At 40.0% G+C, this 16,515-nt stretch overlaps 1 protein-coding gene across 6 annotated transcripts in view; it reads right to left on the bottom strand.

Annotated features, from left to right (window-relative positions):
- ELMO1 (engulfment and cell motility 1) overlaps positions 1 to 16,515 on the bottom strand; it is a 330,457-nt gene that overhangs the window by 90,610 nt on the left and 223,332 nt on the right. For all 6 annotated transcript variants that reach the window (XM_081165141.1, XM_081165139.1, XM_081165140.1 and 3 more), the window contains one exon: positions 11,340 to 11,476. In XM_081165141.1, coding sequence (XP_081021267.1) covers positions 11,340 to 11,476 — 137 coding nt within the window. The remainder of the gene's footprint in view (positions 1 to 11,339; positions 11,477 to 16,515) is intronic.

Here is a 16,515-nt window from a genome sequence, read left to right as displayed (position 1 = left end):
TACAGTGTGCAGTGAATGCTTACTTGAATTCTTGTCCAGGAATAGTTGAACAAGGCCAGATAGAAATAAATAATAATAAAAGAATGCTTTGGAATGTCATAACTGCAGAAGCTTAAATTGTATGTATGTACAAATATTGACATCTGGGGCTCTGAACGTGTTCTTAGTACACTGGAAGGATCATAATGCGAATCCCATATATAATGAACTAACCCATGGGTAGGCAAACTAAGACCCAGGGGCTGGATCAGGCCCAATCGCCTTCTAAATCCGGCCTGCAGATGGTCCAGGAATCAGCGTGTTTTTACATGAGTAGAATGTGTCCTTTTATTTAAAATGCATCTCTGGGTTATTTGTGGGGCATAGGAATTCGTTCATTTCCCCTACCAAAAGATAGTCCGGCCCCCCATAAGGTCTGAGGGACAGTGGACTGGCCCCCTCCTGAAAACGTTTGCTGACCCCTTATTTACTAACCTCTCTAGTCCTTAACAAGATGTTGAACCACTTCTACAGTGCAGCTGCTAAAATCTTGCCCCATGAAAACCTAGTAGTACACGAAAAGCTGTAGATGAAGTTCATTAAAGATCACAAGACAAACATTAGCAAACGGAAGATACTGATTAGATCATGATTAGACCCGTGTCGTTGCTGCAATGTGACGTCAGCAAGAAAGATCCACCAGAGATGCCTAGAGTCTCTCAACATTTGCATTGATTAGGCAGTTGTGTTTTTTAAATCACAACACCAATGAACAAAATCAAAGACAGAGACTAATAACTCTAACATCAAAGGCAGAGCCTACATATTTGCTCTAGATTTTCAGTGACTTATTGCAAACAATTTACTTATTGACTCATGGCATCGTCTTCTTTTTGCTCTAGGGGATCCATCTCTTCTTTGGCTGTGCCCATTATGCTTTCATGCAAAATTAATGTTTCACTGGGGTATGGCTTATTTTTCTTACAGAATAATGCACCATTAATTCCACACTACAGACGCTTTGTGTCTACCTCCCTGCCCCACACACTGTGCCAACTTTCTGTTTTATGCTCATCTCTTGAAATCAAGATACCTGGTTTCTGTTCAGGCTCAGTTGGTAGAGCTCTCTGGCCTCAGTGGGGGAGCAGTAGCCCACTGAAGATATGAGAATGGGTGCGCACTGACCTCTCTCGCTCTCCAGGTTTCAGGAAGACATCCACAGCCTAGGCAGCCCTGCGGGAGTTCCCGCAGGGCTGTCTAGGCTGCGAATAGCAGCCTGCTTCCCGAAACGCCGGACACAGGGCTCCCCACGCTGCGGATAGCAGCCTGCTGCCTGGCGTGAGGGGCGCCCTGAAGCAGAGCGCCCCTCGCACCGAGCAGACATCGGCCAGCCCCACAAGCTCGGGGGACAGCAAGGAGGCGCAGCATCACCACCCCGCTGTTCCTCAACCTGGTTCGGTTTCCCCGACCTGGTTTTGGGGGGGAAATTCCTTTATTCCCCCCCAAAAAAACTAGGTGCGTCCTATGGGACGAAAAATACGGTAAAGGTGTTCTCTTTATATTAGAAGTTAAAGTTTCATTAGTGGTAAAGGTCCCCTATTGGCTGTGGCTGACTACTCCTTTTTAATATTGTTCTTACCTTCAGAAAAAATCCGACCCGATGGGTAGGTTTTCCAAAGCAGCAAGATATATCTATTAATTCAAAGGGCCTATTCACTCATTACTTTCTGTCAAGAAATGAATCTCACACTGAAGTGAGCCTCACACTGGAATCCATTGAACTAAGTGGGATTTAGCTTTGAGTAGGCAAACTTAGGATTGCACTCTTGGGCATATGAACACCCTCACCTATCACCTGTACTTTATTTATTTGAATGCAGTTGACACACAGGCCCAATTCTACCCAATAAAACATGTAGCAGTCAGGTAAATCCTGTGTTCAAATAAAGGTGACACGGGCCACTTCATTTGTTGCTTACATCTTCCCCACCCCAGTGAGTCAAATGCACATACAGAAACCTGTGACTCCTTCTAGGTTGAATTTTCTTCCTGGGAAGTAACAACTGAACACATCAGCTGCATTGCAGGGGCTTGGACTAGGTGATCTACTGGGTCCCTTCCAACTCTACAGTTCTATGATTGTTGGATTCTAGGTCCAAAGCTATGAAAGCAGACTAGCCAAACGTAAGAAAGATTATATATATATATATAGAGAGAGAGAGAAACTGCAACAACCCACTTGCTACATTTCCAACAAGCTAAAAAAAAAGTATTTATATAAAAGATTAAATACGAGATGTTTCTTAAATTAATACAATCCCTGCAAAAGATGCCAAACAGCATTAAGTTCCAAAGTCCCTTCAAATAAATGGATTCTAATGAAGTAGAGCCGATAACCCTCAGTGCACCCAATTATTGTCTCCTAACAGGTTTTCACTATAACTCAATGAGATTTTTTTTTCAATTAGAAACCACTCTCATTTTACAAAAAAATGTGCAGCAGGTTGCAGGGAAACAAGTTAGAATGACGAATGAAAATGTTTTAGTTATGTGCCCAGAATGCCTAATGGACAGGATGTATTTATAGGAATCATCTGTTGGCAAAACTATGTCATAAAGGGCTAATGACCTCAGCAGTAATATGTGGAATTTAATATGCACTAATCCCAAGAGCTGGAAAGGTAAGATTTACTCTAAAATTACTTTATTTTCTATTACCTCTCAGTCTGTCTTTGTCAAAGGAAATTCCAGTTCCATGGCTTCACCCCACCAGCCACTCCTGGTGGAAACTGTAGTCTGCAGGCTCCCCTTCCCTGGTGTACACAGGATCACTGATGAAGCACTTCTCACATATTTGATTTTACCCCTTACAATTGTCACTGTTTACTTTGCAGACCAACTTTCAGGCAGATTCTTTATTATTATTAAATTTCTATCCCACTCTTCCTCGTAAAGGTTCTAATTTCCCTATCTTCAGAGGGGCAGCAGACGTCAGTCACAGCTACTGTCACCTGCTTCAACCTCAAACAGCTCTGGCTCTGCCGGCCAACAGGGAGGTTTGAACAGTAAACACGGTTCTACGTGCATACAAGCAGTTGCAGAGCTTTTCAGCCACGCTCAACTCCACTGGATCGCTCACCGGTCACTGTGTCTGCAAATATTTAAATATTGACCTATGCATATCAAACATCAATCCCGCTGCTGTTTAAATTGTCACTTAGAGGTACACACCCTGATTTATTTCTTTTTTCTATTTCAGCTGTTGAGTCGCCCCAATGAATGTGTAAACCAACTTGCTACTGAAGAACTTTGAGTTAACCCAGGATATCCAGCCGGGTAAACAAGCCTTGCTCCCCTCTCTCAATAATGCATTTTGAGGGTTGGGAATGTATTCTGCAGGGAGCACTAAATAATTTTGTCCTCCTTACATTTGGATTCACTATTTAAGCTAGAGCAGCTGCCTTCAGAAATCCTTGTTAGCTCATGTTATGCAGACACCAGATAGGATTTTTCAGGTTAGAGATCTTACATATTCCCAAGCAATAGCCGGGTAAAGGCAGTCATTCTTGGCACTGCTACGGCTGGCAGCAGACTTGGTTTCTCCTGAACATCTATACAGTGGTGCCCCGCAAGACAAATGCCTCGCAAGACGGAAAACTCGCTAGACGAAAGAGTTTTCCGTTTTGGAGGTGCTTCGCAAAACGAATCTCCTATGGGCTTGCTTCGCAAGACGACAATGTCTTGCGAGTTCCTGCTGGTTTTTTTTCCTCCCCCCCTTTTTCTAAGCCGCTAAGCCACTTATCAGCTGATCCGATCAGCAGATAAGCCACTAAAAGCAGCTAAAAGTCGCTAATAGCGCTAAGCTGCTTATCAGCTGATCCGATCAGCAGATAAGCCGCTAAAAGCCGCTAAAAGCCGCTAATCCGTCAATGGGCTTGCTTCGCAAGACGAAAAAAACCGCTAGACGAAGAGAATCACAGAACGGATTCTTTTTGTCTTGCGAGGCACCACTGTATCTTACAGCCCAATTTTCAACTAGCATATGATATACAACAGCCTCAGATGCTCTTTTTTTAATCACAGTTGTTGATATACAATTGCAAATTGTTCTACAGAGGAAGTAGCACAAGGCATTGTTGCTGTTGTTTAGTCGTGTCCGACTCTTCGTGACCCCCTGGACCAGAGCACATCAGCTGCTTAAACTTCCGGTACATAGGCTTGGCTAAGGATTTACGTAACAGGAGAAATATTTTTCAAAGCCATGAAGTTGTAGTTATAGTTAAAGCGAATAACTGGATACATTGGACAAAGACTAAAAAACCGAAATAAAAAACACACAGATACCAAGATTATGCAATCAGTATCTTGCTTAAAGAGAAACTAAAGTGATTTCTGGTCATTTGCTGGCTATTTATTTCATATATCAATGAAACCGGACTTAAGGACAAACTGCCGAAATCATCTTTGCAGATTTGGATATTATAACCTCCTGAATACAGACACTTGATGTCTTATGTGGTTGAAATCATGCATATAACCCGTTTCCTATGGGTTCAACTGGCCTTCTGAACATTAAATTCATTCTCTCTCTCTCTCTCTCTCTCTCTCTCTCTCTCTCTCTCTCTCTCTCTCCATGCACACAACCCTTTATCCTGTATGGAGAACAATTATGAGAATTACAGCCTGATACCACTAGAGCAGTGAGGGGATGACCACGGGGTGGTGGTGGTCCTGCTGTAGTCTCTGTGTTTTTCGTATGTGTATTAGAGCAATGAAAGCAAAATAAAAATAAAAAAATGATGGATTATTCTTACTGTTAATGAGAGGTGGCAATGAAAAAGAAAAAGCTTGCTGTCGCCCTACCATTCTAATTTTAAAATATTTTGAAAAAAAGATACCCTGAAAACCTTTTAATTTTAATTTTAGCTACACTAATTCACTCCCTGAGGTCAAACAGGTAAAATGTTCTCCCACTTTATACAGCTGAACAATTTTGCACTATTTCTTTATCAGCTGGTTCAGGACAGATGCAACTTATGAGCATATCAAGGGCGTAAACCACAACAAAGATAATTACAAAATTGTATTATTTGCGGATGATATCCTTTCATTTATTACAAAACCAGAAGATACAATTCCAAAAATTATGGAGAAAATAAAAACCTTTGGCAGAATATCAGAATATTCTATAAATTGGACAAAATCAGAGATTTTACCAATTGGGCCAAGGGCTACATTGTATAGAAACCATCAATTTTGGATGTGCAAAGACTTTATTAAATGCTTGGGTATCATGATTTCATCAGATATAGACCAAATTGTAAAATTAAATTTGAATCAAATTAGAAATGAGATTTCTTTTGATATTGAAAGGTGGGGACCTCTAAACCTTTCCCTTTGGGGAAAGGTTAATGTCCTCAAAATGAATGTTGTTCCAAAGCTTTTATACATTCTTAGAGGATTTCCAATGCATATTCCCAAATTTTACTTCCAAAAAATAAATCAACTATTTAGATCGTGCCTATGGGGTACAAAGCCACCAAAAATATCACTACATAAAATGCAACTTCCAACTAAGGAAGGTGGCTTTGGTCTCCCAAATCTGGAACTATATCACCTGGCCTACCTGCTGAGTAAGACTAACGATTGGAGAGCTAGCAGGAATCCCAATTGGACTACTCTCGAATACAGTTTCTTTGAACCTCTTGTAGGGTAGACTAAACTCGGCTCCAATTTTATGAAATATCCTATTGTCCTGGAGACTATTAAAGCACCTATAAAAATTTGGATGAATATAAATAAAAATAACGATGACCCCTATCAGCATAAGAAATTAACAATATGGGCCAACCCAAAATTAAAAATTGGAAATCAAGTAATAATTTGCCAAAGTTGGATGAAAAAAGATATTTTGACATTGAATCAATTAACTGATGAAAATTACAAATTTGTGGAACATAAGACTTTGCAAGTAAAGTATGGATTAACCAGTGAAACACAATGGCAAGACATCCACCTGAAACATATGTCGGAAAGGCAGTTTGGTCCTGACGCTATAGCAGCATCGGAAACATCCATGCTGCTACAAGATTTAATTTCTGCAACAAAAACAAAGAACTCTACACTTGCACTATATAAAACCCTATTCAACGGAAAGAAATATGACTGAGAATATGATAGACAAAAATGGAGTGAAGAGTTAGGGGTACAGATAACAAATGATATATGGGAGTCAAGTATAAAATCAAAAGAAATAGCCTCTATGGATCTAAGACTGACTTATTCAGCAGAAAATAATATTCAGAGTCCACTGGACTCCAGCAAAACTATACCAGAGGAAAATAACAAGTGCAGACGACTGCTGGAGATGTGGGAGTGCAAACTTGGTACATATGATGATTAATTGCCCGATGAGAAGATCATTTTGGCGCAAGGTGAGGACATTTATAGCAAGAGTAATAAAAAGAAATTGTTATTTAGGCGAATTGAATTGAATTCTAAATTATATTACGGAAATGTGGGAGATTACAAGGGGTCAAAATAAATGGATGTACCGTGCCATATTAGAAGCAAAAAAACTTGTTTTGATGAATTGGAAGAGCCGCAAAAAGATTCCATTGAGCACATGGATTGATAATATGGGCAGAGTAGCTACATATGAACGAATTGCATGTCGACGCAAATTAAGAATGGATAAATATGAAGAAATCTGGAAGGAATATTTAAGCGATAAGGCGGACAGTGGTGGGAAGTAGGGGGAGGAGAAGTGGGGAAATATTGTTAAAAAGGTGTAGTCATAGATATATCAGTACTCAAATCTGAACTGTCAAATTGTGTTATTAGTGTTATTATGGTTTTTGTTGTTTGTATTGAAAAAATGATTATTATTATTTTTTTTAAAAAAGGACAGATGCAACCTCCTAGCCAAACTTATGAAAGAAAAATGTCCACACGCCAACTGCAAACTTCAGTGATTGGAAAGACTGTGTTTATGAAATCCACAGACCTACCACCTTCTGTAAAACTGGGATAGTAAAATAATCTCTTAGGGCACCCTCAATAGGCATGGAAAATCTTTTACAACTTTCTTTACAGAAGAAAAAAGTTTAATGGTTGCAGACAACCAGTTGCATTTTTGTTCTCCTATAATAGGTATGGTATGAATAATGGTATGAATAATTCATGCATCCAGGTACGCCAAAATAAAACGGAACTAGTGAAAAGAACTAAATTAGGGTTACATAGCAAAAGCATAGGTTAAGCAAGAACATCATCTTACCTCCAAGGGCCCTTCCAGACTGGGGTTTTATTTCTAACATGCCACTGGTGCAATAATAGTGCAATAGTGATGCATTTATGTTGGACCGTCCACAAATCCTTCTGCTTTATTAGATGTTCGGTGATAGTTTCCTAGTGTTACCATATTAGTTCTCTCTGGAGGGTCACTCTTTGGAGAACATTTGTGGCATGGAAAAGGTAGCAGGAAACGACAAGCATGTATGTATTGCAAATAATTCAGTACGTGCACCTCAAAACATTTGCAGGTGCAAATGGTCTTGAAAGTGTGATCATGTATAATCACCTCCAGGGCTTTTTTTCAGGGGGAACCTCACAGGAACTCAGTTCCAGCACCTCTCAGGTGGGTACCATTGCCATTCTAAGAGAAGGTGGGAGGTGTTCATGGTGAGTTCTGGCACGCCTTTTTCTAGAAAAATAGCACTGATCGCCTCAATAACATCATGAGTATACTGAATGCTCAGTAAAAAGGGGAGATCCTAATAGGGAGCGAAGTTATGTGCCTCTTTCTAGTTCATATTAGCACCAACCAGGATAAAGGAAATAACAAACTTTGCGAAGGGGGGTTTAAAAATTCTGTTTTAAAGGTAGAAAATTTAATGAACCTCTCCACAATATTCCTTATTACACATAAAGTGGTTCAGACTGTACAGTTTATTTAGAAGAATTCAACTAAGATTTCTTCCATTTATTACAGCATCGGGAATAAAAAAAAAATGACCTAGTGGAGAAGTTGACAGTCAAACTATAGAAGAACCATAACTGCCCTCCAGCAGAGAAAGCCCTCAATGTGTAGAGCAGCTCCAGCCAGCTGAAAAACTCCTGCTACCTCTAGATTAGAATATACAATTTACTTTCATTAATGAAAAATTAAATGAAAGAGCTCTTCCTTCTTCAGTTATGATTAAAGACGAAAGCTGGCTGAGTAGCTTTCGGGAAGATATTTGGGTCCCAGGAGCTAAAATCCAATACACTGTAATTGCTATACAATCTCACATCGGATTAACATTCTCTCTCTCTCTCTCTCTCTCTCTCTCTCTCTCTCACACACACACACACACACACACCACACAGGGATAAGAAAATATATGGAAGTGGCAGTTAAATATATACAGTAAGGTTGCTAAAATGAAAAACTGATCTTAAGGATGAGAAGGATCAAAACAAGAAACCAATGCTAACAAATGTCTAGTTTATACATTATGGTAAGATGCAGTTAATGGCTTTCCATGAATGAGTAGGGGGATACTGTAGATAGTTATGCAAATAAGGGATTGAAAGTGACGTTCAGTGATTGGATAGTTTTAGAAAATTGTTACAGTTACGTTGTACTGGAGCTCTATATAGGCAGGCTGACTGAACCCTTCTGTTCAGTTCTGTTCTGGCCTGTGAATAAACAAGAGCTGTTTGAAGAATTGCTGTGTGGTCTGATATGTTCACCCACAACTTAACACCTAGATCGTGTCTTCTACTCGTCCCAAACAAGCCACAATCATGAAAGTCAAGTTTTCTTCTCAGCCATCCAGAACAGACTGACTTGAAAGATTATACCTCTTTGTGAAGTAGCTGCATAGACGTTTTATACAGTGGTGCCCCGCAAGACGAATGCCTCGCAAAACGAATTTCCTATGGGCTTGCTTCGCAAGATGACAATGTCTTGCGAGTTCCTGCTGGTTCCCCCCTTTTTTCTAAGCCGCTAAACCGCTTATCAGCTGATCTGATCAGCAGATAAGCCGCTAAAAGCCGCTAATAGCGCTAATCTGCTAATCCTTCAATGGGCTTGCTTCGCAAGACGAAAAAACCGCTAGACAAAGAGAATCACAGAACGGATTCTTTTCGTCTTGCGAGGCACCACTGTACAATTCAATGTAAGTTAGCTGTTCTAGCCAAAGGCCACGACAAACCCGCAGCAACAGTACCAATAAAACAATACGGATCATGCCTCCATCATATGAGCCAACATCCATGATATCAGAAAGAGGTTAATAGAGACACCAGAATCCCTGTCTCCACTAACCCAGCCAGTGTACCAGTTATGGCATTCACATTAGAAATTTCCTTTTACAATGCATCCATTCTGCTAAAGATTCCCTCTGTTGTTTGCTTTGAAAAGAGACATTGGTCACATAAAAGCTCCCCCTTTTTAAAGAAAAAGGTGGGAAACACAAGTTCCTGGCCCTGTCGCCTTGTGGGCTCCTCCTGTGCTTGCCCAGCAATCGAGGCAGAATCCAGTTGCCCCCACATTTTCCCCTTCCCCAGACAACCGAGACGAGGGGACATGAAGAGAATGAAGTAGAAATGAAGAAACTGGGGGGTGGGGGGTGGTAGCCAACAGGAAAACACAGTGAAAAAACTCACTCAGAAAGATGATCCAGCAAACAGGGTGAAGGAGAGGACTAGACAAAGGGAAAATCCACACAAAACAAGCACTCAAGCAAGTGTTTTGCTCCACATGCAGAGAGAGATACAAAGACCCAACCATCCCTTGCAGCAGGCAGGGTCGGTCCAGAGAAAGACGGGATGACTCCTCCCTTCTGGAGAGGACCTTGCAAGTTGAAGACCCCTGCCTGTCTCTAGTAGGAGAGCTATCCCTATCCCTGCTCAAATCACTTCTGAGGTGTTAACTTATAATGCTAAAACTATGCAATGCATTACTGAACATTTCAGCTGCTGAGCTCATGCATACGCTTAAATGAAGCATAATTCTGCCAATGTTTCAACACCTTTAAAAAAAAGCCACATAAAAGACTATTGTCACACTTTGTGGTTTAGTCGGGTCCGACTCTTTGTGACCCCATGGACCTCCCGCAGTTTGGTCAAACTCATGTTTGTAGCTTTGAGAACACTGTCCAACCATCTCGTCCTCTGTCGTCCCCTTCTCCTTGTGCCCTCCATCTTTCCCAACATCAGGGTCTTTTCCAGGGAGTCTTCTCTTCTCATGAGGTGGCCAAAGTCTTGGAGCCTCAGCTATTTCCCCACAATTATTTAGAATTTTAAAGGTCGAAACAGTGCTAGCAATTTTGAAATCTTGTTTGCCCTCACAAACGTTTTATCACACTTTCTCCAAACTCTGGGGTTAAATTAGGCCTTATTCTTATTTTTTAGATGAATTTGGTCTAATTCCAAACTCTGGTTTCTCTTCAGATCGTATAAATTTTTCGCCATTTACATTTCTTTCTTTTTTTAACTTTTATTTTGCTTTAAACAAGTACATATAAATATAGACAACCAAAATTACAAAGGAAAATTCCTTAATAGTAATGGAAAAAAACTTTTTAAAGCTACAAAAAATATAGAAGTACGTGACACAGAACATAAGCAACTATGGGAAAGATAAAAGAAAAGAAAAGAGAAAATAGAAAAAAAGAAAAGAAAAAGGAAGCTGAGCCAAAGCAGGAAAGCTCATCTATTGTACACTTCCATCAAGCTCACAACAGATAATTATTCTTATCAATTCTCTCTATCTGCATTCCAAAGGAATCCCTCATCTTGGTATCAGGGAGCATTTCTCTATGCGGTATCATTCTAAACATAACCAGGTCTTTCTTGTTGAGCCCTTGTCCCCTAAATGATTATTTAAACATTCCCATTCTTCTTTCACCAATTTTTTGGGTTTATCTCTTGTTGCATCTGTCAGCTTTGCGAGCTCCAAGTACTTGCACAATTTGACTACCCATTCCTCTTTAGTGGGTGTATTTTTATCTTTCCACTGTTTTGCCACTATAAGCCTTGCTGCTGATGTTGCATACATAAATAGCCTAGTTTTATTTTTGGGAATATTATCTGAAACCATTCCTAGTAAAAATTCTTCCGGTTTCTTGCTAAATGTAGTTTTTATCAATCTCTTTATCTCTTCATAAATCATATTCCAAAATCTTTGTATCTCTAGACAGGACCACCACATATGGTAGTATGTTCCTATTTACCACATATGGTAGTATGTTCCCTCTTACGTTTCAATCACCTTCAAAACTAGTCCAGAGACACATATGAAATCATATTAGGTGGAAACCAAGAAAACAAAGGAGCTTTGCTTCCAAATGCTACCCTTCCCAAAATCTTGCCTTGTTGAAGTCTTCAGAAGTTGCTCTCATCTCTTTCCATGTCTTATTCAGCAGCTGGATGCAAATGCAGAAGAACTCTTCAAATGACCGGTCGTGCGTGAAGAACATTGGGTGGAAATCATTGCAGGTCTCACTTGCTAAACATGAATAAATTAAAACAAAAAAGTATTAATATGTGATTGACGAGGAAATCCTAGAATAATATACAGCAACAATATAATTAACTGGCTTGAGGTAATAAGCAGTGAGTGAACAGGTCAGAGCAATTTGAGAATTACTAAACAAATGGCACCACCTCTTCTGGGGGGGAAAAGTGCTGGTTGTTTTAATTTACCTAAATTATTCACCCTAAATTCCCAGGGCAGGTTATAACAATATAAAATACAACATTAAAAGGGTGTTGTTTTTTAAAAAAACACACCTTAGAATTACAAAAACAGCAAAAGATAGGGTGAGCTCTAAAAATATAACCCTTTAAAGTGTAATTTCTTGAACTACAACTATATATATATATATATATACACACACACACACACACACACACACACACACATATACACAAACTTGTCCAGTAGCACCTTGGAGACCAACTAAGTTTCTTCTTGGTATAAGCTTTTGTGTGCATGCACACTTCTTCAGATACCTGAATCTACAACTGTACATTTCACCTTATCACAAGTTTATTCCTTTTTTGAGGCTCCTCAAAATTTATGGAATTTATGGAACCAGATACAAGTCCAAAGATCCAACAGCAAAGCAGGCCTTTGGAGCAGCTCACCCTCTTGGTGGGCTCTACTACATGTTGAAGGGTCACCTCATAGTTCTTCCATCTAACTAAACTAGGGCAGAGAAGGCCAATGTGCCTCCTGAACCAGGGGCTAATTCTCACAAGCAGTGATGGTGCAATGGCCATCTGCTTCTAGGTTATGTACCTCTTCAGACCACAGGTGGGAGCTCACGTGGTTGAATACTCTCAGTTCATATGATAAAATCCCTGTACACACAAAACCAGACGTTAGAGAGGAGAGACCAACCCTAGTCTACTCTTTGACATTCTACTATTCTTTGTTCAGGGATTTTTAAAGAGTATTCTTCATGCATGTGTACCCCCAACTCACATTCCAAAAAGGTACAGATTAGAAACTAGATTCATCTGTTTTTTGGGGGATGACAAGATCTACACAAATTATTTTGGAGGGGCGTTTGGCATAGTGATGGTCAGCTGGATTGGTCAGTGGTGCAACTGGACTTGGAAATGGCATGATCTTTGAGATATAGTTGCTATTCTTGCTAATGGTTGGTGTTTGAACCTTACCTCTCCCACGGTTGTTACTAAACCATTTTACAATCTGTGACTTTAATCACCAGGATGCCCTCACAGAACAGAGGCCCAACACCTTTCTAACGCTGCCATGTTCCAATTACAAGGTTAAATTATAAATGCAAGTTTTCATTATCATGTCAGATGGATTGAAATCCAATCAATTTCTCCTAGAGATGTGGTTAGGGTGCAAGTTAATTTAATAGTCTGGGCCCAATAACATTTCATTATTTTTCATGGCTGGACTCTCAAGGGGAGTTATGAAAGTCATTGTATTCAAATCTACAAGTTAGGCCTGAGTCATTAAAATAAACGAGTGGTGTCAGGGGCCTCGTTTTCAGGGGTTCGTGGCACCTTCAATTTCCATTCATCCTCACTGCAGCTGTGACTGCATGGCATTTCTGATAATCAGACCTTCCGCCTGTAATTGAACACAACAGTAGCAAAGCCCAAGGGACCTGTGTAGTTGTCATCAACACTATTAAGAACGAGCAGAAATAAAGGCACTGCCGCAAACATGGGAATGAAACCAGGCAACGGCCTTGGGATATCAAGGTCTTTTAAAAATTAAATTTCTCACATCCTCAGCAGCTCAGTTTTGCATCTTACAAATGCAAATGTAAACAAACGAAAACAAAAAGTGAGGGAAGTATATATCAGAGATACTGGAAATAATAATAATAATAATAATAATAATAATAATAATAATAATAATAATCCAAAGTGTTATGGCTCAAATGAGTCTTCGTCAGTGGCTTATTTCACCTGTTTCCTCATAAGATGCTCAAAGACCATCCATTTTAAGGGACCTTACAGGGCACAGCTTTGAGCAGCTTATAAGGAAGGGAGCAGGATAAGCCCCTCAGGAAGGCTCAGTTGAGCTGAAATGCATATGGCTTACATAATAAACATTCACTCTCGCAAAGCAAATAGTTTATGGACCAGCTCAAAAAAACGAAATTTCAGATTCCAGTACCAACACTAAATTGGGGAGGATATATTTTGCTAATGAATCCTTAGGTGATCAGCTCAAGATTCTTTTGCTCAGAAATTGATTCTTATTTAAACCTTAGAACTGACAATTGGAAAAGTGGGATGGAGGTACCTTAAAATAACGTCTCGCCATGTTCAGAAATGGTAGACATTTGATACAGCAGCTGGACTGGAGGTTGGTAAAGGGAGAGGAACAAACAGATGCTCTTTGTCTGCCATATGTGACTAACTTTCCACAGTATGCTAGCCAAAGCCTAAGTCCAATTCAACACCAACATCAATTTCCAGGCAGCATCATTTCAGATTTCAGCTGTGTGTTGGGTGGTAGTGATGGAAGGTTGCATTGTTGAAAGCTCACCGGTTTCCCATTTAAAAATGCTCCTTGCATGTAGAAAATTAGATGTTAGGGAGAAGAGCATTCAAATATGGAATTTAGCATCTCATACTATGAAATGCTACAAGCTAGCTAGGATAATTGTACCAGACGACCTTCTGTATGTGCACACTAAATCTCAGACTGAACATATTCAGAAGAATTTTGACATCGTACTTGTACTTAGTGGGCATTTTGTTTCGTTGAATTTACTTTGAAAAACAACAACGGTTGCCTTCCACCCCATTCTCTTGGCATGAGAAAAGCTAGAAATCTTTTTTTAAAAAAGTAAGCAAAACTGCTAGATTGCATATTTTCAAAATAGTTTTTCATCCCGGCATCCCTAGGTGTAACATGAAACCTGCATAGCAGCCAGGAGTGTCTAGTCTATTAACCCTCTTCCCGTACACCATCTTGAAACTGAAACCAAGGCAGAAAGTATGGCTTTAACATGAAGCCATGTTTTTCTTTTTTCTTCCTCCTCTTTGCTTTCTCAAAACCTTGCTCACCATGTTGCGATGTTTTGGTTGGACTTATAAAAGTAGACCTTGTGATGAGCTTTCTGAGTTTTCTTACGAGCCAACCTTTGCTTTTTATTTTCTTGTTGTTGTTTTTTCATGCTTTGCCTTAAGCCACTTAGTAGCTAGGGGTGGGGGGAACCCTAATTAGGATGCTCTGTGGAATTTCCTAAGAATAGTCAGCTATCGTTTCCTATCAAATCAGCTTGTTCTCTGAGCGGTTATTCATACAGTATTTCAAAGCCTGTATTTCTTTTGGTTCCTGAGTTAGAGAAGTCTATAGCCTGATTTCAGGGTGGTGGGCTGTATTCAGTATGGTACTGTAGTTCCTAAGGCTGTGCAGAAATCGAGGAAAACTATTTCAATGTGGTTGAGGCATACAAGAAGCCTTCTGATGTCGCAGTGTATCATTATAATTGCTACCAAAGTGTAAAAACTGCTATTGTCTCGCATTTCACCGATGGTCATAAGGATTCTATAAAGTCTTGGGCTTCAGCTGAAATAATATGCAAAGGAAATCTTGGTAGGATAAAAAGATAACAAAAGGTACCCTGAGGAATTTTAAGCATTAACAGGAGGAGGTCTGAAGCAATGGCAAGGAAAGCGAGAGTGGCATGAACACTATGAAAATTCTTACTACTACAACTGCTTTTATGCAGCTTTTAGACATGTCTCTATATTAAAATCTTGCTGAATTTAGTGGAAGTGGATGCTAGCATCAATCTACAAAGACAGTTCCATATAGCAGTAATCCTGAAGCAAGATTTCCCCACATACTTCAAAATGACATTGTTTGAAGCCAGAAACGGTCACTGAGGCGTTGTTACGACCTGAGTTTTTAATGTGGTCATTTTTATTACACTGGAACAAAAAGTTAACTTAAAATAAAAGTCAATAACTCTTTTAACTTTGATAAGAACACGTGAGCTAGAAACATACTGACCAAATTTTTTTTCATAAAAAGCTTCTTTTTTGTTAGCTGTGAATCAAGAATAAGCAATATTTTGAGCATTTTATGAAGGAAAAAGAAGAGGACCTGGCTGGTACCAGCAGAAATATTTTGGGGTTTCCTCCAGCACCTGCTCCATCCCAACTTTACTGATTAAAACTATTTATAGACTGCTTCCCAACCAAGGGTCCTGAAGTGGTTTAGAGAATATAATTACAACACTAAAATGTTATAAACATGAAAAATCAAGTATTAAAATATAGATAAAATCGCAATGAACTGCAAACAAAAATTCAGCGATATACGCAATACCTAAAATAGGCCAACAAGCTACTTGGGTAAAATCTGAGCTAACAATATTTGTTCTTAATAGTCTTTAGAGAGAGAGAGAGTCAACTCTTCACACATGTGGCTTGATCCCTAGGTACTGTATTTTTCGCCCTATAGGGCGCACCGGCCCATAGGACGCATCTCGGTTTTTTTTTTGGGGGGGGGAATGAATAAAAAAAAATTATTCCCCCCCCCGCCCCCAGAACAGGCTGGTATCTGCAAGCCTTGTGAGCCCGGCGGCAACTCCCGCCGGGCTCGCAAGGCTTGCAGACACCTGTGCGAAGCATGGGTAGCTTGCGGATAGCTTCCTGAAGCCTGGGGAGCAAGAGGGGTCGGTGCGCACCGACCCCTCTCGCTCTCCAGGCTTCAGCGACAGCCTGCATTCGCCCCATAGGACGCACACACATTTCCCCTTCATTTTTGGAGGGGAAAAAGTGCGTCCTATAGGGAGAAAAATACGGTACCTTGATTTCTTTAAGGAAAAAACACACCATCTAGTTTCAAGACTAAGCAAAGAACAAAAGTCTAGGATTCCTCTCTCTCTCTCTCATATCATATAGGTATCAGAGAAGTGACAATTGCCAGCAAGGTCTCAATGAAATTTGAAAAGGTGCAATGTAGCCTAAAACATTATCCAGAGTGGTTCACAGAAACTACAATTCTGGTCTACACCCATAGCCTTAACCTGTCCT

The sequence above is a fragment of the Podarcis bocagei genome (genome assembly GCF_964188305.1).
Source record: "Podarcis bocagei genome assembly, chromosome: 12".
Taxonomy (NCBI): domain Eukaryota; kingdom Metazoa; phylum Chordata; class Lepidosauria; order Squamata; family Lacertidae; genus Podarcis; species Podarcis bocagei.
The sequence above is the reverse complement of the archived record's forward strand: the minus strand, read 5'-3'. Positions and strand labels throughout refer to the sequence as shown.